The sequence below is a fragment of the Notechis scutatus genome, chromosome 2 (assembly GCF_049901735.1).
Source record: "Notechis scutatus isolate UNSWTSFEM ecotype Mainland chromosome 2, rNotScu1.2, whole genome shotgun sequence".
Classification (NCBI taxonomy): domain Eukaryota; kingdom Metazoa; phylum Chordata; class Lepidosauria; order Squamata; family Elapidae; genus Notechis; species Notechis scutatus.
Window position 1 is genome coordinate 148,571,172 of NC_142010.1, and position 25,763 is coordinate 148,596,934.

General features: G+C 36.5%; 1 protein-coding gene across 1 annotated transcript; it reads right to left on the minus strand.

Moving 5' to 3' along the window:
* Positions 1-23,546: 23,546 nt before the first annotated feature.
* LOC113429129 (olfactory receptor 13H1-like) lies at positions 23,547-24,488 on the minus strand. Its single transcript, XM_087953932.1, has one exon. The coding sequence runs from the start codon at positions 24,486-24,488 to the stop codon at positions 23,547-23,549; it is 942 nt and encodes a 313-aa protein (XP_087810058.1).
* Between the last annotated feature and the right edge of the window lie 1,275 nt (positions 24,489-25,763).

The following is a 25,763-nucleotide window of genomic DNA, read 5'->3' on the forward strand; positions in this document are numbered from 1 at the left end:
GAAAAGAAAACTGGCAGAAGGCTCAGTTTGTTGCTGCTATAGAAATAAGGCAGGGAACTTCAATATAGTGCAATACACTTTAAACTACATACTTCATATCTGTATTAAGTCAAGGAAAAATTGTGGTACAAAGTCACATTGACTGATGGTGCCACCTATCACTGATGTGAAGTCCCACATACTATGATGCAAAGATTTGCATTTTTAGAATGATTAATTTAACGTTTTATGTACTTACAAAAATGTACATTTTAGGTATTGCTACATTAAAATTAAAAAAATACACCTTTAGGTAATAATCTTTAATTGAAACCAAAATCATAGTATATAAAATATGTCTACAGCATATTTAGTAGCACCTCTGGACAGTTTATGAAATTTATTAAAAGTTCTGACAATTGGAACTACTACAGCAAAACGTAAGATAACTTATCACTTCCTGTGTTCTTTCCCAGAGAGTTTTTCTTAACATTTTTAGGTAATTTAATAACTGGCAAAATCAATCTATGTAGTAAATGAAGAATTTTCATATATACTGTACATATGCAATAAAATATATTAAGAATACGAAAAGTCGATTCTTTAAAGTTTGATAAAATGTCTACTGTTCATGAATTTGCTGAATCATAAATTGCCAATTAAGGTTGTCAAAAGCCTTTTGAGCATCCAAGAAAACATGGGCTACCTGTTTCTCCAGGTGGGCTTCATAATATTCCAGACTATCCATTATTATTCTTAAATTATTCCTAATTTGTCTGTTTGGGAGAAACCCATTTTGGTCTGAATGTATATAATCATTCAGAATTTTCTTTAATCTATTAGCAATAATGGTAGTAAATATTTTGTAATCTACATTCAGCAAGGAAATTGGTCTATAGTTTTGTATCATTCTGGCATCTGAGTCCCCCTTCGGGATTAGCAAAATTAATGATTCTCTCCACGTGTCTGGCATTTTAGCAGATGATAATATCTCATTTTATAAATCTACCATTGTTAGTCCCACTTGTTCTTCTATCGCTCTATAAAATGCTGCTGGGAAACTATCAGGGCCTGGGGTTTTGTTACTTTTCTGGGCTCTAATTGCTTGTTTTAATTCTGTTATAGTTATATACTTCATCAAAAATTCTTTCATCTCATCATTAATTTCTCGATTTCTTTTTTCCCTTAGATATTCCCTTATTTGATTTTCATCTACTCTCTCTTTCTTATATAGTTTCTCAAAATACTTATGTGCAATCTCTTTTTCTATTGTATGTTCTTCTCTATTGTATGTTGATAGTTTCCACTTTCATTTTGTAGCTGGTAAATGGTTCTTTTCTCTTTCTCTTTTTTGAGTTTATAAGACAGCCATCTGCCAGGCTTGTTTGCTTGTTCAAAGTATATTTGCTTGGTTGCTTTCAAGTTTCTAATCAATTCTTCCTGTTCAACTAAGTTAAGTTTATGTTTATAGAGAATCAGTTGTGCTTGTAATTTAACATTTTGTGGGGCGTTCTGTAGTTTGGATTCTAGTTTCTTAATTGTTTGGTATAAATTGTTTTGTTGGCCATGTTTTTCTTTGTTTTTTTGTGCAGCGTAGGATATTATAATTCCCCATGTGACGGCTTCATAGTGTCCCATAAGTTTTGAATAGTTGTATACTGGTGATTATTTTCTTTAAAGTAAAGAGTTAGTTCTTCCTTAAGTTTCTAATTTCGGCACCAAATTTGAGAATATTATAACGGCAATTTATTCGGTACAAAAAGCAGGTATTATAATAAATGGAGAAAATACCCAAACTTTAAATAGAGAGAAAGGAGTTCGACAAGATTGTCCACTGTCCCCTCTGCTCTTCATATTATCATTAGAAGTACTATTTGAAGGACTGAGGCAAAATTCCACATTAAAAGGATTGAAAACTAGAAACGAAGAATATAAACTGCAAGCATTTGCAGACATGGCTTTTATTATTGAAGATCCAATAGAAAAGGGACAAATATTAATTAAGGAATTAGAAAGATATGGAGCTGTGGCAGGATTGAAAATTAATAGACAGAAAATGAAACTTTTAGCAAAAAATTTAACAGATTTACAAACAACAGAATTAGAAAGAGTCCTTGAACTTCAAACAACAAGAAAAATTAAATATTTGGGAATATGGCTGACAGCACACTGTCAGAGAATAATAAGGAGAATAATTATAATAAGCTATTACAACAAACAAAAAAAGATTTAGAATTATGGACTAAAATGCAATTGTCATCGCTAGGAAGAACAGCAGCCATAAAAATGTCTATATTTTTATATCTATTCCAAACCATTCCAGTTAAACTAGAAAAGAACTTTTTCGATAACCTTAATAAAATGACAGCAAAATTTATTTGGCAGGATAAAAAACCCAGAATAAAAATGAAATTATTACAAGATATGAAGAACAGAGGAGGCTTTGGATTGCCAAACTGGGAATTATATTATAGTGCAGCAATATTAGTTTTGCTTGGATTAACTTAAAGAATAAAAGAATATTAGCTATAGAAGATAATGACCTTCAGAGAGGATGGCATGCCTTTCTTTGGGATACAGGACCCACCAAACAAAAATATTTCCACAGACATCTGATTAGAGATTCATTGATAAACAACTGGATCAAAGTTAAAAAGAAACATTATATAAAAATCCCAATCTGGCTATCCACAATGGAAGCGATGACCCACCCAAATAATTTAGACCTGAACAAAATGTTAAAGTATAAAGATTTATTATTTATTTTATTTATTTATTTGATTTGCCAATTGTTTACAAGATAATAAGTATAAGTGTATACATAGTTGTGAATACATGAAATGGGTACATATAAGAAAAATAAAAGAAGAATAAGAGAAACAATAGGACAGGGACAGTAGGCACGTTGGTGCGCTTATGCACACCCCCTACAGACCTCTTAGGAAAGGGGTGAGGTCAATAGTAGACAGTCTAAGGTTAAAGTTTTTGGGGTTTGGGGAAGAAACTACAGAGTCGGGTAGAGTATTCCAGACATTGACCACTCTATTGCTGAAGTCGTATTTCCTGCAATCAAGTTTGGTGCGGTTAACATTGAGTTTGTATCTATTGTGTGCTCTTGTGTTGTTATGGTTGAAGCTGAAGTATTCATTGACAGGTAGGACATTGCAATGTATGATTTTATATACCATGCTTAAATCAGACCGAAGACGGCGTAGTTCAAGGTTTTCTAGTTCTAGAATTTCAAGTCTGGTGGCATAAGGTATTCTACAACGAGTAGAGGAGTGGAGAACTCTTCTTGTGAAATATTTCTGGACTTTCTCAATTGTGCTAATATCAGATATGTAATGTGGGTTCCAGACTGATGAACTGTATTCGAGTATTGGTCTAGCAAATGTTTTGTATGCTCTGGTTAGTAGTGTGATATTACCAGAGAAAAAGCTACGTAGGATTAGGTTAACAACTCTTAATGCCTTTTTGGCTATGTAGTTGCAGTGGGCTCTAGCACTTAGATCATTAGAGGTGAGTATTCCAAGGTCCTTTGCAGAGCTTGGGTCATCAACAAGATCTTGACTATTCAGCTTGTATTTTATTTTCTGGTTTTTTTGGCCAATATGTAAGACAGAGCATTTATTTGTTGAGATTTGAAGTTGCCATTTGTTTGACCATTCTGATACATAGTCAAGATCTTTTTGTAGGGTAGCAGTATTGTCTGTGGTATTGAACAGCTTTACATCATCAGCGAAAAGAACGCAATTGCTCTTAATATGATCACAGAGGTTATTTATGTAGAGTATGAAGAGAGTTGGTCCTAGAACACTGCCTTGGGGGACACCACTATTGACAGGTACAGAATTTGATAGGACGCTCCCAATTTTGACCATTTGTTGTCTGTTTGCCAGGAATGCTTCTATCCAGTTATTCAGTTGTCCAGTGATACCATAGGATTTTATTTTTAAGAGTAGTTTGTCGTGAACCACTGAATCGAAGGCTTTACAGAAGTCTATGTAGATTGTGTCTATTGCTTTGCCCTGGTCGAGTTGTGTCGTCCATATGTTTTTGCAGTGTAAGAGTTGCAGATTACAGGATAGTTTTTTTCTGAAACCAAATTGTTTATTGGAGAGTAGGTTGTTTGTCTCTAAGTGGAGGATGATGGATTGGTTAATAATTGATTCCATGACTTTACAGGTGACGCAGCATAAGGAGATTGGTCTGTAATTTTCAACTAGGCTTGGGTCTCCCTTTTGAAGATGGGGATGACTGTGGCTTGTGACCATAGGTTAGGCAAGGAGCTGGTCCTGAAAGATTTTTCAAAGATTATGCTTAGAGGTTTGGCTATGGCAGTGGATAGCTTTTTAAGAAGTAGGCACATATTCCATCCGGTCCAATAGATAGAGATGGTTTTAGATTGCGTAGTGCTTTTTCAACATTGTCTTCTGTAAAATCGATATGTATTAGATCATTGTTGTTATCTGTGGTACGGCTAGGAAATACTGGGCATCATCCATTGCTGTTTACAAATACTGAGCCGAAGAATGTGTTAAAGAGGTTGGCTTTAATGGTGTCATCGTTGCAGTCTTTACCATCAGGTCCTATCAAGGGTGGGATGGACCTTGAGTCTTTTAGTTTGTTGTTTACAAAATTGTAAAAAGCACGGGTGGAATTGGTGCTTAGAAGGTTTTCCTCTTGTTTAATGTGATAATTGGTGCATTCAGTCTTTATCTGGTGGCATAAATTTTTGTATCGGCTTTTGAAATTGGCAACGTGACCAGATTTATTTTTCCGCCAGAGTGATCTCTTTTTGGATTGAAGTTTCCTTATTGTTATGGGTAATCTGCTTTTTTGTTTTGTTTTCTGAGTTGTTGTTGGTACATACAGTTTGATGACTCTTTTGACTTCAAGTAAAAATATGTTGTAATGGTCTTCAACAGTATTGCATCCAGTGAATAGAGATTGCCAATCAAGGGATGAGAGATCGTTGTCTATAAGATCATAGTTGCCTTTTTGAAGTTACAATTGGGGATTACATCATTGTGGTGATTTTTGTGTGGGCGTATGTTGAGACAAAAGTCAATCATATTGTGGTCACTGCTGGAAAAGGGTTCTTTAGTTTGTATTCCGTAAATTAAATTCAAACTATTGCAGAAGATGAGATCGAGGCAGTTGTTTAGTCTAGTGTTGTTGGTTACTAGTTGTTCCAGTCCCAGATTTGTAATAGCATTGTGGAAGGTTGTGTGTATGATTTCAGTTGTACATTCATTTAGGGTCCAGTCAATATGAGGTAGATTGAAATCACCAAGAAAGATAAAAGGGTATGGGCAGGATGCAGCCCATGTTAGTAATGTATTTAGCTTGTTTACATGTTCAATGTCATAATCAGGTGCTCTGTAACATAGTAAGAATCAAATTGTGATGTTTAAGGATAGTTCGCAGATGATGGTCTCAGGAAGAGCAAGCTCCTGGGTAACTTGGATATTTTTAGATGTAAGGACTTTTTATAGAAGATAGCAACACCACCTCCTCTACGAATTTCATGATCTGATCGGTAAACATGATAGTCCCTTACTGTGGTAATGGAGTCAGGGAGAGATGCATTGAGCCATGTTTCACAGACAAATATAATATCAAATTTAGCCATATTTAGTAGGAGGAAAAATTCAGGTATTTTATTCACGAGGCTTCTTGCATTGAGTAGTTTGCATTTAAGGCCAGTAGTAGTTGGAATTGAGGTAGTTAGGGGCGTGCATGCCTAGTCTTGGGTGATGGTGGATCGGTTGAGGTAGGGTTGTGGTTGAGGGTTAAAGCCGAGTTGCGGGTTGTGTGGCTTACTTTTGATACAGTCAGCATGGTAGTCAATGTACAGGTCCTTCTCTCCATTGTCTAGACGTTTTTGAGTTCAGTGCGGAGTACACGGGAGCGGGCACATTGCTGTATGGTTAGGTCAGGGCGACAACGGAGGTTCTTATGGTTGGTGTTGGTTTTGGCGAGTGAATTTATAGTGTAAATGAATTTACGTTTGCTTGATTCATTTTTGCAAATGACCCTGCACAAGCGTGGGCCACAGAGCCGTCTCTGTTTTTGAGCTCTCGGTCAATGCGGGAAATGTCAAGTATTTCATCAGCGGAGATGGTTGATGCTTGATAATCACTGATGATGTTTCGACAGTTGTGATGTCATCATTAACATTGATGTCCTCTAGACCAAATAAGATGGCGTTTGGACGTTTCCGTTCACGCTCAACGGCTTCTCTGAATGAGGATTGGGATATCAATATTTGTCTGGGTTGTGTTTATTTGTGGATTGGGTTTTGGATTGGGTTGTGGTTGTTGGCTAGAGATGTGGTTTGTAGCTATTGGATGTTCAGGTTTTTGCGTTGTGTCTTTTTTTTCAAGGTTGGATAATCTTTCTTTTACGGCGTCCAGGGATGCTACTATGGTGTTAAGGGTTTCAATGGTTTCGATGGTATCAACTCTTTCAGACAGATCCAGTTTGGGTCTGCATGATTTGCAGAAATATGGAAACTCATTGGATGATTCTAGGTATTGAATCATTTGCTCAGGTAATCCCAAGTAGTCATGATGAGTGTATTTTTACACAGAGAACATTTGATGGAGTTTTCATTATCCTTTAGATTTTTGTAGCATTTAAGGCATGTGCAGGAGTCTTGTGGTCCATTGGTGGGGATTATCTTCTCTTTAGGTTGTGGTTTGGCGTTGGATTTTCTTTTTGGCATGGTAGGTTTGTTAAGATAGTACGTTGATTGAATTAATTAAAGGAACAATTTTGGGTAATCTATATAGCCAATATCACATCAAACAATCAATTGCAGTAATCTCACTAGTCAGATAATATTCCTGAGCAACAAACAGCCTAATCAATTAATTACTCTAATCACTAATCAATTAATTACACTAATCATTAAGCACACTCTTCATTTAAATTCACTAAATCATTGATTTTACTATTCAATTAAATTACATGAATCTTGATCTTTTAAACTAGTCAGTAATCATACTATTTGCACTTAACACTCTAATCACACTAATCAATTAAAACAATAAATCAATTAAACCATTAATAAAATATTTTATAGAAATTGATTATCTAATCGTTGATATAGGTGATGAGGTAGAAAAGTTGTAAGTTTTGAGGTAATGAATTAATCAGTGTTTGATTAAAGTAATGAGGTAGTATTAAGAGTCTGCAAGGAAAGGGTTAATTGTTTTACTAGCAGCTGTAGTTGACTGAATGAGAGGAATTTATTGCTCTTTGTAATAGCAGATCGCTATTACTCTGTAAACAGGAAGTTGTAACACAATGTTCAATGGGTTTTATCCGAGTGAAGGAAGGGCTTCACTTCTAAGAACAGAGGAAACCAACTATTCTTCTCTCCTTTTTGCAAGCAGACTTTGATTCAACAGAGACAAACTGAACAGATCACAGGGAGGCACAGGAAACTTTTTGTTTTTGTTTTCCCTTGATGAATGAGATTTCTGGGCCCCTCCTAGTTAACTAAATACACTTTCAAAGTTTGTTGCTTTTGAGAGAAAGAGGCACGTCTTGCACTGGCAATTCGAACAGTTTATATTTTTACTGTGTAGACTCAGATTTGTATTGAGCATTCACTCCTGGCTGCAATATACTTCTGCTTCTATCACTCCTGGCTTCAATATACTTCTGCTTCTATCACAGGGAATAAAATTGCTTCCAATCTTCACAGGAGTTCAGTTATAACAATACTTCCCTACTTATTGGAAGTCCAAAGTTACTGTCCTTTTAAAGATGGAGTCCGGATTAGCAACTTATTGGATATTCACAGAAATTTAAAAACAATACAAGAGCTCCAAGATCAAGGGCTACGAGTATACTGGTGGGCTTATTTCCAAATACAAAGCCAATATAAAAAGGACATAAAGGATCATGGAATATACCTGAAACCACAACAATTAGACAAAATTTTATTAGGCCCAGATAAAAAAATATTACCAAAATTTACAAATATCTTCTGGAAATAGAATTAGAAGAAGAAGTAGTGAAAGAATGCATGATTGCATGGGGTCAAAATATTGGTCACAACATAAAGTTATCAGATTGGGAGACTTTATGGAACAGAAATCACAAATTAACAAAATCAGCAGCATACAAAGAAAATATAAAATGTTCTATAGGTGGCACTTACCACCTTCAAGATTAGCGAAAATGTACCCTAAAATGAATCCTATATGTTGGAAATGTAAAAAAAGGGGGAGAACATGTTATCATATGTGGTGGTCTTGCCCAGAGGCTCGAAAATACTGGCTTAAAATCAAAAATTGGCTACAGGAAATCACCAATGAACAATTAGATCTAGAACCAGAACTCTTCCTATTGGGGATCTTCAAAAAAATATGTAAAGAGCACAAAATACTTATTATTACACATATTGACTGCTGCCAGGATTGCCTTTGCCCAAGGTTGGAAACAGCCATATATACCCGCAGAGAACATGGTTATACAAAAAGTTATGAATTGTGCTGAAATGGATAAATTAATGCTGAGTTTAAAAGATAAAGAAGTTTCAATATTTTATAAGGTGTGGGAACAATGGTATAGCTGGATAGATCGGAGATAGATTAAGGATAGGTAATTATTAAATATAAGTAATAGATCGAATAAGAATGTAATTACGCATAAATTAATACCTGTAAATAATGCACAAATTATTGTCATATGATACGCACTACAAATAGCTGTTATTGAGTGATATATTACTTATGTTTTTAATGTAATAAAAATTCAATAAAATCTATTTTTTAAAAAAATGTCAACTGTTTTTCTAGTGGTCTTTATTTTCAGTGGGAGGATGTGGGGTAGTGCCTAAATTTTGGCACCCTAAATCTGTCTAACCTGTCTTAGTTTAAAGCTAGCCCTGGCTTATTTAAATAACAATCATTATTTTTAAATAACACTTGGATTGATGATATTCAACTTGTTTTGATTGAATTTGATGATATTCAACTTGTTTTGAAACCTCAAATAAACCCCCCTTTCTATTTATCTATTTGTATCTGTCTCTATCTTTTGATAGCAGAAAGACTACATAGAAGAGGCTATCATATCAATATACTGTCAGGGTTCCAAGAAACACCCCCAATGGAATCAAGACTCCAAGGCAGGCATATTCCTCAAAATACTGATTTATTAGGCATGTCATATTGGCACATCTGGGAAAACCCAAATCTAAAGTCCCTCGGGTTTCCCCCAGGGGTGGGATTCAAATTTTTAACAACTGGTTCTGTGGGCGTGGCTTAGGTGGTGGGCATGGCTTGGTGGTCATGTGACTCAGTGGACATGGCTTGGTGGTCATGTTATTGGCTGGGTGTGGCCAACTCAATATCACTCACATTGAGGCACGCATCTCCTTGCCTGACCTCTCATGACTGTGGGGATGCTGCAACAGTCGTAAGTGTGAAAAATGGTCATAAGTCACTTTTTTCAGTGCCACTGTAACTTTGAATGGTCACTCCACACAAGCGAAGTACCAGCAAAGGAGGGGAAAAAAACTCCAGAGAAGTTCCTGAGACAGGAAGTCTAGTCCTGCCAAGAATGTAATAAGGGTTAATGGTGATAACTTCCTCTGCATAGGTATTTTGTCATTTTTCCAGTTCTTCGCAAATACAATTCTAGTTGCTGTTAAGACATTTACAATCAAATATTTCAGTTCTTTATTGTATATGTCTGGTATGACTCCCAATAAAAAGATCTCTGGTTTAAAGTCTATATGCTGTTTTATCATTTTTTCCAACCATGTGTGGATTTTAGTCCAATATGTCTTTGCGTCTGAACATGTCCACCACATATGGTAATATGTACCAGGTATCTGATGACATTTCCAGCATTTATCTGATTTATTCTTAAACATTCTCACAAGTCTCCTTGGGGGGTAGGTGCCACCTGTAAAACATCTTATACAAATTTTCTTTATATGCAGTTGACATTGTCATTTTATAATTTTGAGACCAGAATTTTTTCCATTTTTCCAAATCAATCCCATATCCAAAATTTTTCCCCTAAGCAATCATCGTTTCTTTAACTTGATCCTCCTCCAATTTAAATTCTAATAGATATCCATAAAGGTTTTTAATTACCTTTTCATCAGTACCCATCAAAATTTTATCTAAGTCAGTCAACTTATCATAAATACCTTCTGCCTTGGAGTCTTTATCAAACCTAGATTGTATTTGCAAATATGCAAACCAATTCATTTTTACACCTTGTTCTTGCAACGTTTGCATAGATTTAAGTTCACCTTTTTCATTCAATAACTCCCCATATCTAACTGTTTGTTCCTTTTTATATATTATTGGATAAGAAATAGTTTCAATAGTTGATATCCATGTTGGAATTTTTAAGTAATATTGTCTTTTAATCTTCTCCCAGCTCAAAAACAATGCCTCACCAATATAATGTCTTCTAAAATACCCCTGTGTTTTAGTTTCCTTTATACCAGAGAAAGGCATGCCATCCCAGCTAAAGTCAATAATCTACTGTTCCTTAATGTTATCCATTCCTTTACCCACATCAAACTTGTCGCCTGGTAATACAGCTCCCAGTTGGGCAAGGCAAACCCTCCTCTTATACTTGCATCTTGTAACAGCTTTAATTTTATTCTTGCTTTTTAACCCTGCCAAATGTATTTCAACACAATTCTATTTAAATCTTCAAAAAACCCTTTCCCTAATCGAATAGGAATTGTCTGGAATAAATATAAAACTCTAGGCAGTATATTCATCTTAATTGTGGATATTCTCCCAATCAATGATAGTTGCAATTTTTCCCATTTCATTAAGTCTGTCGCAATCTGCTGTTTGAGTTTAACATAGTTATCTTCCTTTAGGGTACTGCATCTTGGTGTGATATAAATCCCTAAGTATTTAACCTTGTTCGTGACCTGTATTTTTAAAGTTTTTTCCAACTCTTTCTTTTGTCTTGTTAACATATTCTTTATTAATATCTTTGTTTTGTCTTTATTTATTCTCAGACCTGCTACTTTTCCATATTCTTCTATTTTTTCTATTAATTTGGGTATTGTTCCCATTGGGTCTTCTAATATAAATACCAGGTCATCTGCAAAAGCTTGCAATTTATACTCCTTTTTAATTTTCATTCCTTTTATTTCTTTTTCTTCTCTGATATTCCTGTTTAACACTTCCAATCTTAACACAAATAGCAGAGGCGACAATGGACAGCCTTGCCTTATCCCTTTTCTTACACCTATGGAGTCTATTAATTCTCCATTCACCATCACCTTTGCAGTTTGTTCATGATATATTGTTTCAATGGCTTGAATAAATTTCTTACCAAAGCCCATCTGTATCAGTTGCAGTAAAATAAATTGCCAACTCACATTGTCAAAGGCTTTTTGAGCATCTAGAAACATCAAGGCCATTTGCTTTTCACGGTGTACTTCATAATATTCCAGAGTATCCAAAATGATTCTCACATTGTCTTTGATTTGTCTCTTTGGCAGAAATCCATTTTGATCAGTATGAATAAAATTATTTAAGTATCTTTTTAGTCTTTCTGCCAAAATTGAAGCTAAAATTTTATAGTCTGAGTTCAATAAAGATATAGGTCTATAATTTTTAACTTGTTGCAGGTCTGTACCTTCCTTCGGTATAAGTGTAATGTATGCTTCTGACCATGTTTTTGGAATTATTTTCTTTAACATAACTTCATTCATAACTTCTAGAAGATGAAAACTCAATATTTCCTGAAAAGTCTTATAGAATTCCGCTGGCAATCCATCTGGACATGGAGCTTTCCCAGCATTCTGTTTTTTTAAAGCTTCTGTTAGTTCCATCATTGTTATATTTCCTTCTAACATTGTTTCAATATTTTTGAGTATCTGAGGTAAATTCGCTTTCTAAAGATATTGCTTGATTTTTTCTTCTTGAATATTCTCTTGAAAGTATAGTTTCCCATAGTAATCTTGTATAATTTTTTTCTTCTCCTCATTTCTATAACAAACCTGTCTTTCTTTATTTATCAACTGGCTAATTCTTCTTGCTTCTCTTTCCTTTCTCAGTTTATAAGCTAACCATCTGCCTGGTTTATTTGCATCTTCAAAGTAATTCTGTTTCACACTTTTAATTTCTTGTGCTAATTCCTTCTTTTCCATTAGTCCCATTTTTGTTTAATAATATCCATATTATTTTTAATGTCTTTTTTTTTTGTGGGGACTTCTGTAGGTCTTTTTCCAGTCTTTTATAGTCATCCTCTAATGTCTTAAATGTCTTTTTCTGTTTTCTGTTTCTTCTCCTAGTATAATCTATTATCAAGCCTCTTGTGTAGGCCTTCATCGTGTCCCAGAGATTCTGTAAAGATGTATCCTCTTTTCTATTTTCTTTGAAGAAGAAAACAAGTTCTTTCTCTATTTTCTGTTTAAAGTCTTTTTCTTTCAGAATCATATTATTTAGAGTCCATCTGGATCTCTTCTTGTATCCTTTCCAAATAACTGATACTGGATTATGATCTGCCCATGTGCTTGTTTCTATTTCAATCTGTCATACATTAGTCAATAATTCTGCTGACATCCATATCATATCTATTCTAGACCAGGATGTGTGTCTATTTGAATAAAAAGTATATTGCTTACTTTCCGCATTTCTCTCTCTCCATGCATCTTTTAAATTAAATTCTTCTGTTATTTGGAGGAAGGATTTTGGTTGTATCTTTTTAACTTTCTTTGTTGTTTTCTGTGTTTTATAGTCCAACTAGTCATTAATTATTCCATTAAGATCACCCATCATGCAGATATTAACATAGTCCAAATCAGTTATTTTTGTATGTAATTTCCTATAAAATTCTTCTTGTTTATCATTCGGGACATAAATTGCAATTAAAAGTGTTTTATCGCTGTTATCCGTTATCTCCACCATCAAAATCCTTCCATCATCATCTGTATAAATTAGTTCTGCCAAATTGTTTCTTTTATATATAATGCCACACCTCTTTTTTCGATTGTGCCAGCGATGTGAATAATTTCCCTATTTTTTCTTGTTTTAGTATATATTCATGTTGCTTTTTAATATGTACCTCTTGTAAGCAGAATATATCAAATTTTAATTTATCTAATTTGTGAAATACTTTCCTTCTTTTAATAGCTGAATTAAGTCCCTTTATGTTAATCATAATCAATTTTCTTTCATCCATGTTAAGCTTTATAGGAGGGTTTTATTGCTCTAGTAGATCTCAATTCTCATTGTTCTCTGGGTTCACCACCTACTGCACCTTCTTCTTTTTCTTTTTCAATTACTGCTATAGACTCCTCTTGGAATTCAATTAGTGACTCTTCCTTTCTTTCTTCTTCCTCCTTTTCTCTAAAGTATTCTAAGTAGAATAGCTCAGGTTTTCCAACTGTGTCAATTCTGTGTCTTTGTTCCTGCCAGGTGAACAAAAGGCCTTCTGGCATCAACCATCTGTAGTTTACTCCTCTTTTAAGTAGCTCTTTAGTCAAAAATAAATATTCTCTTCTCTTCTCATCTCTCTTACTCTTCTTGGTATCCATTTCAGCACCACAATTTCTTTATTTTTATATTTTAGTGTTTTCTCTCTCACCACCTGGAGTATCTGTGTCTTAATATTCTTCTTAGTAAATCTGATGTGAACTTCTCTTGGTACTCTATTCCTCATTGCATATCTTGTGTAGACACGAAACACTTCATCCATCCCATCCATCATCTTTTCTTTAGTTATTTCCAGTGCTTCTGCCAATATTTCTGCCATTATTTCAGCAAGGTTTTCACCTTTCCCTTCTTCTATATTTTGAAATCTTAAGTAAAATTCTGATTTGTCTATTTCCCATCCTAATGATTCACCCCTGTCCTTCTCGATATTGCTCAAATGAATATCAATATCTCCAATTTTCTTATCTCTTTATATATCTTCTTCTTCATTTTTTTTAAATCTGTCTTCATATTTCATCATCATCTGTTGAATATTTTCCACTTTTTCATCTGTCTTTTCAATTTTTTGGTCAATTTTCTGAATTCCTTGCATGTCACTTCCTTCTCTTTCTCTTTCTCTTTTTCCTGTTGTAATATTGTCTGTATAGATCGTTGTCCTCCAGATGGTGAGGGGGTTGGTATCGAAGAAGCTGGAGCTGTTGTCTTTCTACTCATCTTGTAATGCTTATCTGTAAAGAAAGAGAGAGAAAAAAGAAAAAAAGAAAAAAAAGAGGGAAAAGGAAAAAAAACCTGAAGGCAAACAGTTGCCACTCCAAAGGAACAAGGGAAAAATAAACTCTTTAGGCACTTGTATACCTTAATGCAATTATTTGCAATGGAAGGTGTAAAAAAGAAAAAAGAAAAAGGGAAAAAAGAAAAATATTCTATATGTTCCTCTTGATAGTAAAAAAAAACAAAAAACCCCAAAATAAAAGGTTTACATTCTAGTTCCTGGTTTGAAAAGTTAAAATCCAATTAGAGAGAGAGAGAAAAAGAGCCCCGCTAGTGGGGGTGGGTGGGTAGAAAGGGAAGCAAAAGGTAAAAAGCAATTCTAATATAAATAAGCCTCTGCCGCCTAATATCCAAGGCTCTTTGATAAATCAGCTCAGAATTTTTCAAGGTCACTTTAATCTTCTTTCTTTCAACTTCAACTCCAGACTCCAACTATCTGTTCAGAAATGAGCACCTGAATAAAGAAACTGCCATGCTCATCTCTATCTTTTCCAATACACAGCTCAGAGTCGTTAATCGTAACACAAACTAGTGAAAGGAAAAGGAAACAATGTATCCAAGCCTCTGGCGGCAGTGCCACTTACTTTCTTTCACTTTCACTTCCCCCTCCTCAATCTACAACCAGGAACTACAAGAGAGAGAAAAAAGTAGAATCTCCCCCACCCTTTTTTTTAAAGGGAGAGAAATAAATCAAGCAGAAGAGTCTTAATCAAAAAAGAATTTTCAAAAGGATGGTTAAAAAAGGAGAAGGAAATACAAACAGAAATAAAAAGATTAAAAAGTACCAGTCCAGCTTAAAAAGTAAAACAGCTTTGCCAAATTCAAAATTCCAATAAAAAGGGGGGGGAAAGGACAAAACTTTCACTTTGACAATTAATACCGCCGCTTATACTCTTTCCTCTTCACTTTTAATCCACTTTCATTTTTTCAGGGCGTTCTCTCCAAGAAATAATAAGTAAAAGTTCATCTCACCAAAGTGACACACTTTCTTCCAGTCTCTTCCATTCCAGAGCTGTCCCAGCTTCAGCAGCTTGGGAGGCTGCCTCTCTGCCGCTGGCAAAAATGCTTTCCCTGGATCAACCAGGGACTTTGCGATGGCCCTGGGATCAACAGGACGTGCCCTTATCAATCACTGTCTCTAGGGGACGGTTTAGGTCCATGGAGACCGACCAACACCTGAGATATCGACGGTGATCTTGGAGAGTCAAGATCTCCCGTCCAACCGCCAGGACGCCAGCTCCGCCCTTCCAGCACCAACAACTTCTGAAGGCAAGCTGTTCTACTGGATAATTGATTTCACTGTTACAAAATTTCACCTTAGTTCTAGGTTCCTTATTTCCTTTATTAGTTTCCATCCATTGCTTCTTGTTTTTCCTTCTGGTGTTTGGAAAATAGGTTGACCCTCTTTTCTTCGTGGCAGACCCTCAAATATTGGAACATTGCTATCATGTCATCCCTAGTCCTTCTTTTCACTAGACTAGACGTACCTAATTCCTGCAACTGTTCTTTATAGCCTCCATTCCCCTAATCATCTTTCTTGCTCTTCTCTGCACTCTTTCCAGAGTCTCAACATCTTTTTTATATTGTGGTGACCAAAACTGGTTGTAGTATTCCAAGTGTGGTCTTACCAAGGCATTATAAAGTGCACTAACAGCAAAGGTGAACACTTTGTAGTTGAAAAGGATGAGATGGTAGTCATGACAGCATGATTAAAGTCCTGACTTTAGTACATGTGAATAGAATAGAATAGAATAGAATAGAATAGAATAGAATAGAATAGAATAGAATAGAATAGAATAGAATAGAATAGAATAGAATAGAATAGAATTCTTTATTGGCCAAGTGTGATTGGATACACAAGGAATTTGTCTTGGTGCAAATGCTTTCAGTATACGTAAAAGAAAAGATACATTCATCAAGAATCATAAGGTACAACACTTAGTGATAGTCATAGGGTACAATAAGCAATCAAATCATACTAGGAAACAGTCAATATAAATCATAAGGACACACATATCCAATCACATAAGTGTGATTGGATACACAAGGAATTTGTCTTGGTGCAAATGCTTTCAGTATACGTAAAAGAAAAGATACATTCATCAAGAATCATAAGGTACAACACTTAGTGATAGTCATAGGGTACAATAAGCAATCAAATCATACTAGGAAACAGTCAATATAAATCATAAGGACACAAGTGACAAAGTTACAGTCATACAGCCATAAGTGGGAGGGGATGGGTGATAAGGAGTGATGAGAAGATTAACAGATCAATGAGAAGAAATATGGACAATACATACAAAAGGAGGGAGATTTTGATAGTGCGGTCCACTATCTTCATTTTTTTTACCTGCTCTTGTGGATGATACAGTTTTAGAACCACTTCTAAACATTCAATGAATATACTCTCTTCAGGTTTAAATTCTGAAAAATTGACATCTTGGCAGCAAAGGCAGCTATAGTTAGCATCACCAACTGTACATTAATTTGCAGAACAAATTGCTCTCTCTCTCTCCCCCACCCTCTGAAAAATAAGGTAACGATTGAGACTTTAAATTAACAAACAACATAAGAAGTTTTTTTAAAGTAAGTGAAGAATTTATTGAGATCTTTTATTGAGAATTAGGGCAGTAGGATTGACAGATAATGTTTAAAATTAGGTCCTGTAGAAACCAAGTCTATCACTACAGCCTTTTTTTTAATTAACAGGTTCCATAGCCTGAAAAAATTTGAAGACACCTGCACCTGTACATTTCTGGATACTTCCTGGACCCTCATCACACTTCCCTTCAAAATGCACTTCCTGTCTCATCTCTATCCCCTTTCTCTGGCGAAGCCTTCCCACTTAGTTTTGTTTTTTCACTGACTCAATTCCCATCAATTCTTTTTTTTTTTTAATTGCATGATATTTAGAGGGGGAAGTCTGCATTTTGCTAGAGAAAATAACAAGGGAAGGAAGCATATCTATCTCATTAAATGGGACGGCTACTAAATCATGGACACTAGTAATAAGTGATGTATGCTATCACATTTGATCATGAGGATGGAATGGGTAATAAAGATGTAGGAGATCAGAATAAGCAAGAACGGAATGAGTAAAATCATTGTGCAGACAAGAAACACACCCACTTCTTTGTCATGTGTGTCATTACATGCGAGGAACAACATTGGTGGGTTGTCTCAGAAGAAGTGATTAATATTGTGTGAACTACAAAAAGGAAGTTTGAAAATCAAAGCAGTGAGTCCCAGTGAGATTGTGAATCCATTGATACAAGCCAGAGATGGTATTCAACCGGTTCACACTGGTTCGGGCAAACCGGTAGCAGTGATTTGGCATGGGTCGCTGAACCAGTGGCAACCCCTGGCTGGCCACACCCTTGACCTGGTTGCCTGGTCGATCACTTGCCCCAATCACTCTCCTAACTTTCCCTACCACATAGTGGCTGTGGTGCAGCTCAGGCAGATGTCCCTCAGCTGCTGTACATGCACAGTGCACATGTGCAGCGGCCCCAGGACATCTGCCCACCTGCCCACCTGCCTGGAGCATGCTTTCTTCTTTCTCCCAGTGGACATGCCTCTCCCGGCCTGGCCCAGCCCAGCCCAGCCCAGCCAGCCAGTAGGTGGCCACATGTCCAACTGTCCCTTTTTCAGCATGAGAATCCTCCCCCAACCAGCCGACTACTCTCCTCCTCCTCGGCCATATAGAACAAACAGGCAGAGAATGCAGGGAGGAGCCGTCCGATTGCGCTGAAAAAGGGGTGGCTGGGGACCAAAAGTTTCCTCCAGCCACCTCTTTCGGAGTGCTGCACCAGCGGGCTCAATGGGGTGGATCTGCATTGGTGGTGGGTAGGATGCAGTGGCAGTGGTGCATTGGAGAAGCCCAGTAAAGCTGCTTGAAGAAGCCTATAGCCGCCTCATGGGTTTTTTGTTTTTTTTTGGTGTGGAAGAAAGAAAGGTAAGGTTTCAGGCAGTCAGGAAAGCTGCCTAGCCCAAAGCTGCGGGGGGGGGGCAGGATGCAGCACACACCTCACTTGAATTTCCCAGCCCCAAAAATGGGAGGGGAGGAAGTCCCGCCTTGCCTGCTGGCTTTTTTGGGCAACACGGGACTGGAGACTGGCTGGGAAGAACCCTTGTAATGAACAATTCTGCCGGGCACTTGGAAGCCTGTGTGTGTTTCAGGTGGGTCTCCTCTCCTAGCTTTAGAAGGAGAGAGAAAGAGAGGAAGAGAGTGGGAAAGAGAGAGAGAGGGAGAGAGAGAGAGGGAATGAGAGAAAGAGAGAGAGAAAGAGAGAGAGAGAGAGAGAAGAGAGAAGAAAGAAAAAAAAGAGAAAAGGGAAAGAAAGAAAGAAAAAGAGAGAGAGAAAGGAAGAAAAGGGATAGACAAAGAAAAACGGGATGGAAGGAAGGGAGAGAAAGAAAGGAAGAGGGAGGGAGGGAGGAGAAAGTGAATGAGATATATGGATGAATGGATAGATAGATGGAAGGAGGGAGGGAGACAGAAAAAAAGGAGAGGAAGGAAGGACACAAACCCTGGCTTCAGAAGACTCTTTGAAACAGCACAGCAATCTAGGACTGGAAGGGATCTCGGAGGTAATCTTCTAGTCAAACTTGGCAAGTTTAAGACTTGTGGACTTCAACTCCCAGAATTCCTGAGCTAACATTACTGGAGGAGGAATTCTGGGAGTTGAAGCCCACAAGTCTTAAAGCTGTCAAGTTTTAATACCCCTGTTTTAGTCCAATCCCCTGTAAGGGATTCCTTACAGAATCATAGAACAGCAGAGTTAGAAGGAACCTTGGGGGCCATCTAGTCCAACCCCCTGCTCCAGCCAGAGACCTTATATCATCTGGAATCTGGATTATTTTGGTGCTGAAGGGGATATTAATAAATAAAGAAATGTAGTAAAATATATTATCGCATTAAGTACAGAGTTACTCTATAGGCATTTGTTATCTCACTGTTGTAAAAAAGATTTCCTTAACCTTTCACTTGTTGTAAAACAATTACAAACACATGTCTGCAACCAGTAACACCCCTCTCCTATTAAGACACACGATTGTCCCATCTAAATCGATCTGAATCCATCTGTTTTCCTGGATTGATACATTTTACCCCAGCATCACCCCCTGGGAATGAAATGTACCCCCCTGGGAATCCATTCGGATGAATCGACACCTTTGAAGTGTGCTGTTAATAGGCTCCTTAAGTGGTCAATTGTGATCAATTAGATGGACAATAGGAGAAGAGATAATGAAAGGTAAACAGAGAGAGATTTGTCTTGTACAGGAAAGATGTAAATCTAAGTTAGAGGGTTTTACAATGCAGTTACTCCACTTCTAAGAATCTTAAAGGTACAGGGCATTTTTCTGTATTTTGTAGAATTTTCCTCCCATGTCTCTTGTGATGTGCTAGCAACTTTTTCCCAGATCTTTCTTTGATTTGCAAGCCTCCGTTTAAGTCTTTATTTTGGTTCATTTTTGGCTTAAGTGTACAGCCAGACCTTACAGTACCTCTAACAGAGAGGAAAATTGGCAGAGGAGTTTATTAGGACCAGGCTGCCATGCAGAGGAAGGCAGAGATAGTCCTTCACTTATTACCACAACTGAGCCCAAAATTTTGGTTGCTAAGGAAGAGCATTGTTAAGTGAGTTTCACCGCATTTTACTCAATCCATGACATCTCCTGGGTCTAACGGAATCCCACCACTGCTCCAATGTGTATATTGTCTCTGGAGATATTCAGATTCATGATGTCATAACTGAAGATGTGAGGTGCCTTTGGGGGCTTGGATGGTCACCTCCTGAGATTATTCACCAAAGAAACATAGACCAATATTTGAATACAGCTCATCAGTCTGGAACCCGCATTACATATCTGATATTAATACAGTAGAGAAACTCCAGAAATATTTCACAAGAAGAGTTCTCCACTCCTCTACTTGTTGCAGAATACCTTATGCCACCAGACTTGAAATTCTAGACCTAGAAAACTAGAACTATGCCGCCTTTGGTCCAATCTAAGTATAGTATATAAAATCATACGTTGCAATGTCCTACCTGTCAATGAATACTTCAGCTTCAACCATAACAATACAAGAGCACACAATAGATACAAACTCATGGTTAACTGCACCAAATTTGATTGCAGGAAATATGACTTCAGCAACAGAGTGGTCAGTGTCTAGAATACTCTACCTATACTCTTCCCCAAACCCCAAAAACTTTAACCTTAGACTATCTACTATTGACCTCAGCCCTTTTTGAAGAGGTCTGTAGGGGGCGTGCATAAGTGCACCAAGGTGCCTACCATCCCTGGCCTATTGTTTCTTTTATTTCTCTTATATGTATCCATGTAGTCATAACTATGTTTATAGTTATACCTATTATCTTGTAAGCAATTGACAAATCAAATCAAATAAAAAATAAATAAAACAAATATTACAAGCATATACATCATTGTGTACCAGCCAAGTTACAAAATATAGTTAAAAAGTTCGTAAGTTTATTCAAAGTACAAGATGTGCTGGGATGATAAGACTTATAGTCAAGTCTAGTTTCTTTGTTGCAAAATTGGCTTGAATATAATTGAATTAAAACAAAGAACTTTTTGCCTCTGTATTCACCTGGAATTAGAACTATGACTGAGAAATTGCAGTCCTATGGAAATATGAAATCATTGTTGAAAGGAAAGTCAGATTTGAAACAACTGTTAAGGGAATTGTAATCAGATTACTGTAGTTTAGAAAATACATTTCTATTAATTGTAAGCTGCTGATTGATTTTGCATAAAACAGGATCTGATGTTAATCAACCAAAGGCAAATTGATTCAAATGAATTTTCATTCATTCATTTGTCGTTGGTAGCTGAGATACCACTTAAGCCCTACCTTAAGCCCTTTGAGTCCTCCAAGAGCTCAATACAATTGTGATGACCCGGGGCATGGCACAAAGGCAATACAGTCAAATAATAAGTAGGAGTCCCTTTATTAGCTCCAACTCTGCCCCCAATGCCCTGGTTACCTTCTGGTCTGGAGAAAAACTCTCCCAGGAACAGCCTTTGTCTGCAGAGATTCAAGTCCAAAACATTGTCAACAAAAACTTTAACTATAAGTCCAATTCAAGGGAAGATGAGGTAGTTAATCTGGCAGGGCAACAGAAGGAATTCCAGATGTGAAGGAACAGCAGTAAATCAACCCAGTTGGAAGGATTCCAGGAATGCAATAACCACGGTCAACACAAGATAAACTCACATTTGTTCCCAGAAAACCCTGCTCTCAGCTTGCATCTCTTTTCAACTCTCTTCCCAGGTGTGTCTAATGAAGGAAATGAGGGCACTTTCCTCCCACATAAGCTTCGCAACCCACATTGCTCTCTTCTCTATTCCTCCCTGCTTGCCCTAGGATGAAGAGGGGGTGGGCCTGGGTCTCCCTCTGAACTCCCTCTCCCTTGTTCTACCTCTCCCATGCCCTGACCAGCCGGACTTTGCCCTTCCCCAGTTTCCTCCACAGCCAACGGAGCCACACTCCCACTCCCTGTCAGCTGTTCATCTTCCTCCTCGGATTCGGATTCCGACAGAGGCATGACAGCAACTATATAATGCTATTCCAGGTTTTAGCCCCAGAAGAGTTTTGTGTGTTATATCACAAATGCTAATAATAGCATGATCAATTTTTTTTAAAGAACTTCAAATGTAAATATGGCCAAATAAATGTGTCAAACAAGCAAGCAAACAGTAGTCTAATTATAAATCCATAATGCTATGTGAAGTCACAGATGCCATATATCCTGGATAAGCCAGAACAATTCTAGGTTTCAAAAGGTCTTCTTGTCCGAAGATCATCTTCACATTTAACTAAGACTGTGGAGATAATAGCTGCCGGTCAAGGACATAAGATGGGAAGTGGGATTCAAAAAAATCCATGTTGCATCTTAAACAGCACCTATTATTATTATTATTATTTTTAAGAGACCAATTTCTTTTATAAAATGTAACTCTGTGGTGAAATGCTATATATGGGACCATTGCTCTTCCTTTTCATTTTAGGTTATAATGTCTAAAGTAGATAAGTAGAAACAGCAGGGAAAACGTTTGGGGGAGATTGACTAGTCCCAAAGATTGTGTGAATAAAGCTCTAATAAATCAGAAAAACACATTCACATTAAAAAGCAGACACATGTATACAAGTAATTTAAATTTTATTTAACAGGATGATGCTATGAACACAAAATATGAAATGCAATAAGTAGTTTCTCTTAAAAGCAGTACATCAACCAAACTTCCTCTATAATTTAATTACATAGGGGTTGTTTATTAAATAAACAAATTTAACAAATTTCTGCATTTATGTTCTATTTTAGTCCAACCTCTAGTAAGCTATTTAGACATTTTTCTTTTATCTTCTTAAGACCTCGGTGACTTTTTAGGAAATAATATTCCATGTAATAACAATTCTTTAAAATGGCACACTTCACTGTTCCTAGTTTTTTTAAGATCTCTTATTTTTTATAAACCCCCTCTAACCAAAAAAAAAAAAATAAAATGCTCAGTTTCCTCTTTACTTGCATCAGATCAGAATCACAGAACGGTTTTCCTTGGTCAGACCATAATTGAAATTGCTGGGGTGAGGGGGGGAAGATATTAAATTACTGAGGTGACTCTAACAACTCCAACAATATACTCTCATTGTTGTTGCATTATTTATTATGTATTATTTACATGAAATGCACACACACACACACACACACACACACAGAGAGAATATAAACATTATCACAAATGAATAAACAGTAATAGAAGCGAAGGAAGGAAGAATAAATTGAAAAGAAAAAGTGCAAAAAAAGAGAAGCAAAAGAAATAGAGGCTTCCAATTTCTTCTGCCACAAATATAAGTGCAACTGCGATATTAATTATAATTACAAAAAAATCTCACTTATTTCTATTATCCAGATTTTCCAATCATCAAAATCACAAATCATGAGTGCAATTTTTTCTATTTTATGCAAAAGATCTAAGAGAGATTTCGAGGCACTTATATTGTTTTCCCACTAATCAGAGATTAATTTACCCAACTTCCACCATCTTCACCAGCCATTCTTCCTTTGTGGGTAGTGTCAACCCTTCCACCTTTGAGCTTGTAACAGTATTGCTGCAGTTATCATACATTAAAAAAATTCCATGACTATTTTGGTTGCATTCAGTTCAGTTCTTTAGTGATTTCATACTCATCAGCCTTAGGTATCATGGACAAAGAGGGGCAGAGGTGACATAGGATAATGTTTAGAAAATGACACTACATAAAATCCTCTCTTGAATGACAATACCTCAGAATAAGGCTTGCTTATGGAAGATCTATCAACCTGGTTCCTCTACTTTCTTCCCAGCCAGTCTGCAGAAGGCCCCCTTCACATCCCTGTTCCTCAGGCTATAAATGATGGGGTTTAACATGGGGATCACAAGACTATAAAAGACTGCCACTACTTTTTCCCTATTGGAGAATGTCTTGGCCTGAGGCCTCAAATACATGGCCAGGAGGGTGCCATAATAAATGCTCACTACAGTGAGATGAGATCCACAGGTGGACAAGGCTTTGCTCCAACCTTGTGTTGAATGGATACGCAAAACAGTGAATCCAATACGGCCATAGGTCACTAGGATAAAGAAGGAGGGTAATGCTAGGGTGAAGACACCGATTATTATCATGGAAATTCCATGGACACGAGTGTCAGAGCAAGCCAGTTTCAACACTGCTTGCAGATCACACTTGAAATGATTCACCACATTTGGCCCACAGAAAATTAACGGCATGGTGAAAAAGGGTATAATAATCAAAAGGAAGCCACTGACCCACACACTCGCAGCCAACTGGATGCATACATTGCGGCTCATGATCAAGTTGTAGCGCAGAGGAGAGCATATTGCCACAAAGCGGTCATAAGCCATCACAGCTAACAAAAGACACTCCACCAGAGCTAAAAGGAGAGCACTATACATCTGAGCAAAACATCTGCCCAGTGGGATAGTAGGCTTGTCCATGAAGCAGTGGACCAGCATCTGTGGGACAGAGGTGGTGATATAGCTGATGTCAATAAAGGAGAGGTTGCTAAGGAAAAAATACATGGGTGTGTGGAGGTGAGAGTCTACGATAATCAGCATCAATATGAGGCCATTGCCGGCTACAGCAATGAGATAGATAACCAAGAAGAGGACAAACAATCCAGCACGAACTTTGAAGTTTTTAGAGAGCCCAAGAAGCACAAATTCGGTCACTGTGGTCACATTTCCCCATTTTTCCATGTTTCCTGTAAAAGTGAAATCAGTTTTCAGAACATGATAAAATTAGTGTAAGCTGTTTTGGACTGCTGATTAAATGATGAACACAAATATGGGTTATAAGAATGGAAGAGCTGCTTTTAAGAGATGAATCTTTGGGAAGATACGATTCAGAGAAAAATATGATAAGGAGGGGAAAAATAAAATATGCAAGCCTTCTACATATTTTCTTCCCCCATTCAAATTTCTCTGGAATATTTTTTCTTGTTCTTTTTAAAACAGAAGCCCATGCTTTTTTTCTATTTCACACCACTTTGTCTTTTGTATTTAAGAAGACCCCCAGATAATTGGAAGAAGGCAAAATGGTATCAAGCAACTATCGTCCATGGGTGGGCAAGCTGAGATTTCCCTAAAGTTTTAGCAATGTCACCAGAGCTCTTTACATTTTGCTTCTAAAACCATATTTTTCAATGCTGTGTGATGAAAGTTTCAAATAATTTAAAACATAGCAAAGAACTATGGTTCTTAGTGCAATTTAAATGAAATAGACAAATCCATTTTAATTCTTTCCTTTAATTTATTCATTTGTCTTATTTACACTGATTCATTCATATACTATTTCATTGTAGGATATATGGACCTCTAAGAAACCTCCATAAGTAGCATTCTTTTCACCTCGTTGAATTTTACAGTACAATCACAAAAAAAACCTCTTTTTCACATACCTTTTTTTCAAGATTTAATGGATTTTTAAAACGTCTTACGTGCCCCTTAAAATTAATCTTGTTGAACAATAGGTAGTTTCTTATTTTAGTATTTTCCTTTTTTTATCCTGATAACCTAAAATGCCCTAAAGGCAGTCTTACAAAACAAATATTAATAAAGCAAATACAATGGAAGTATTAATATAATACTAATATACTACTAAGACAATAACACTTTGGGGATCAATTTTGAATGATAAAATCCTGGGGAGATGGAACACAAAAATCATTTTACAATTTTTTTATCTTTAATATTAGCAGTTTTTTTGCTATATATTTTTAAATGTTTATTTTAATACATGTATGATTATTATCTAAATAAATCACAACTCTGAAAATTCGTAATGAATACCTGTGAACATACCACAAATGTTGAAAAAAGTAAACACCAAATAAGAAATACTCTTAATATCCGCTTCATTACTCCTATCAAATTCATATGGTTGTTATTTTTTAAAATTTTCAGCATACATTACTACCTTTCAGAAAGTCCTTCCAGCATGATATAATATATCCTGAAAATGATTGGTTTTTG

Bases quoted from the DNA above. Each gene is read 5' to 3' on its own strand.
- LOC113429129 (XM_087953932.1), bottom strand. From the start codon at position 24,488: ATGGAAAAATGGGGAAATGTGACCACAGTGACCGAATTTGTGCTTCTT.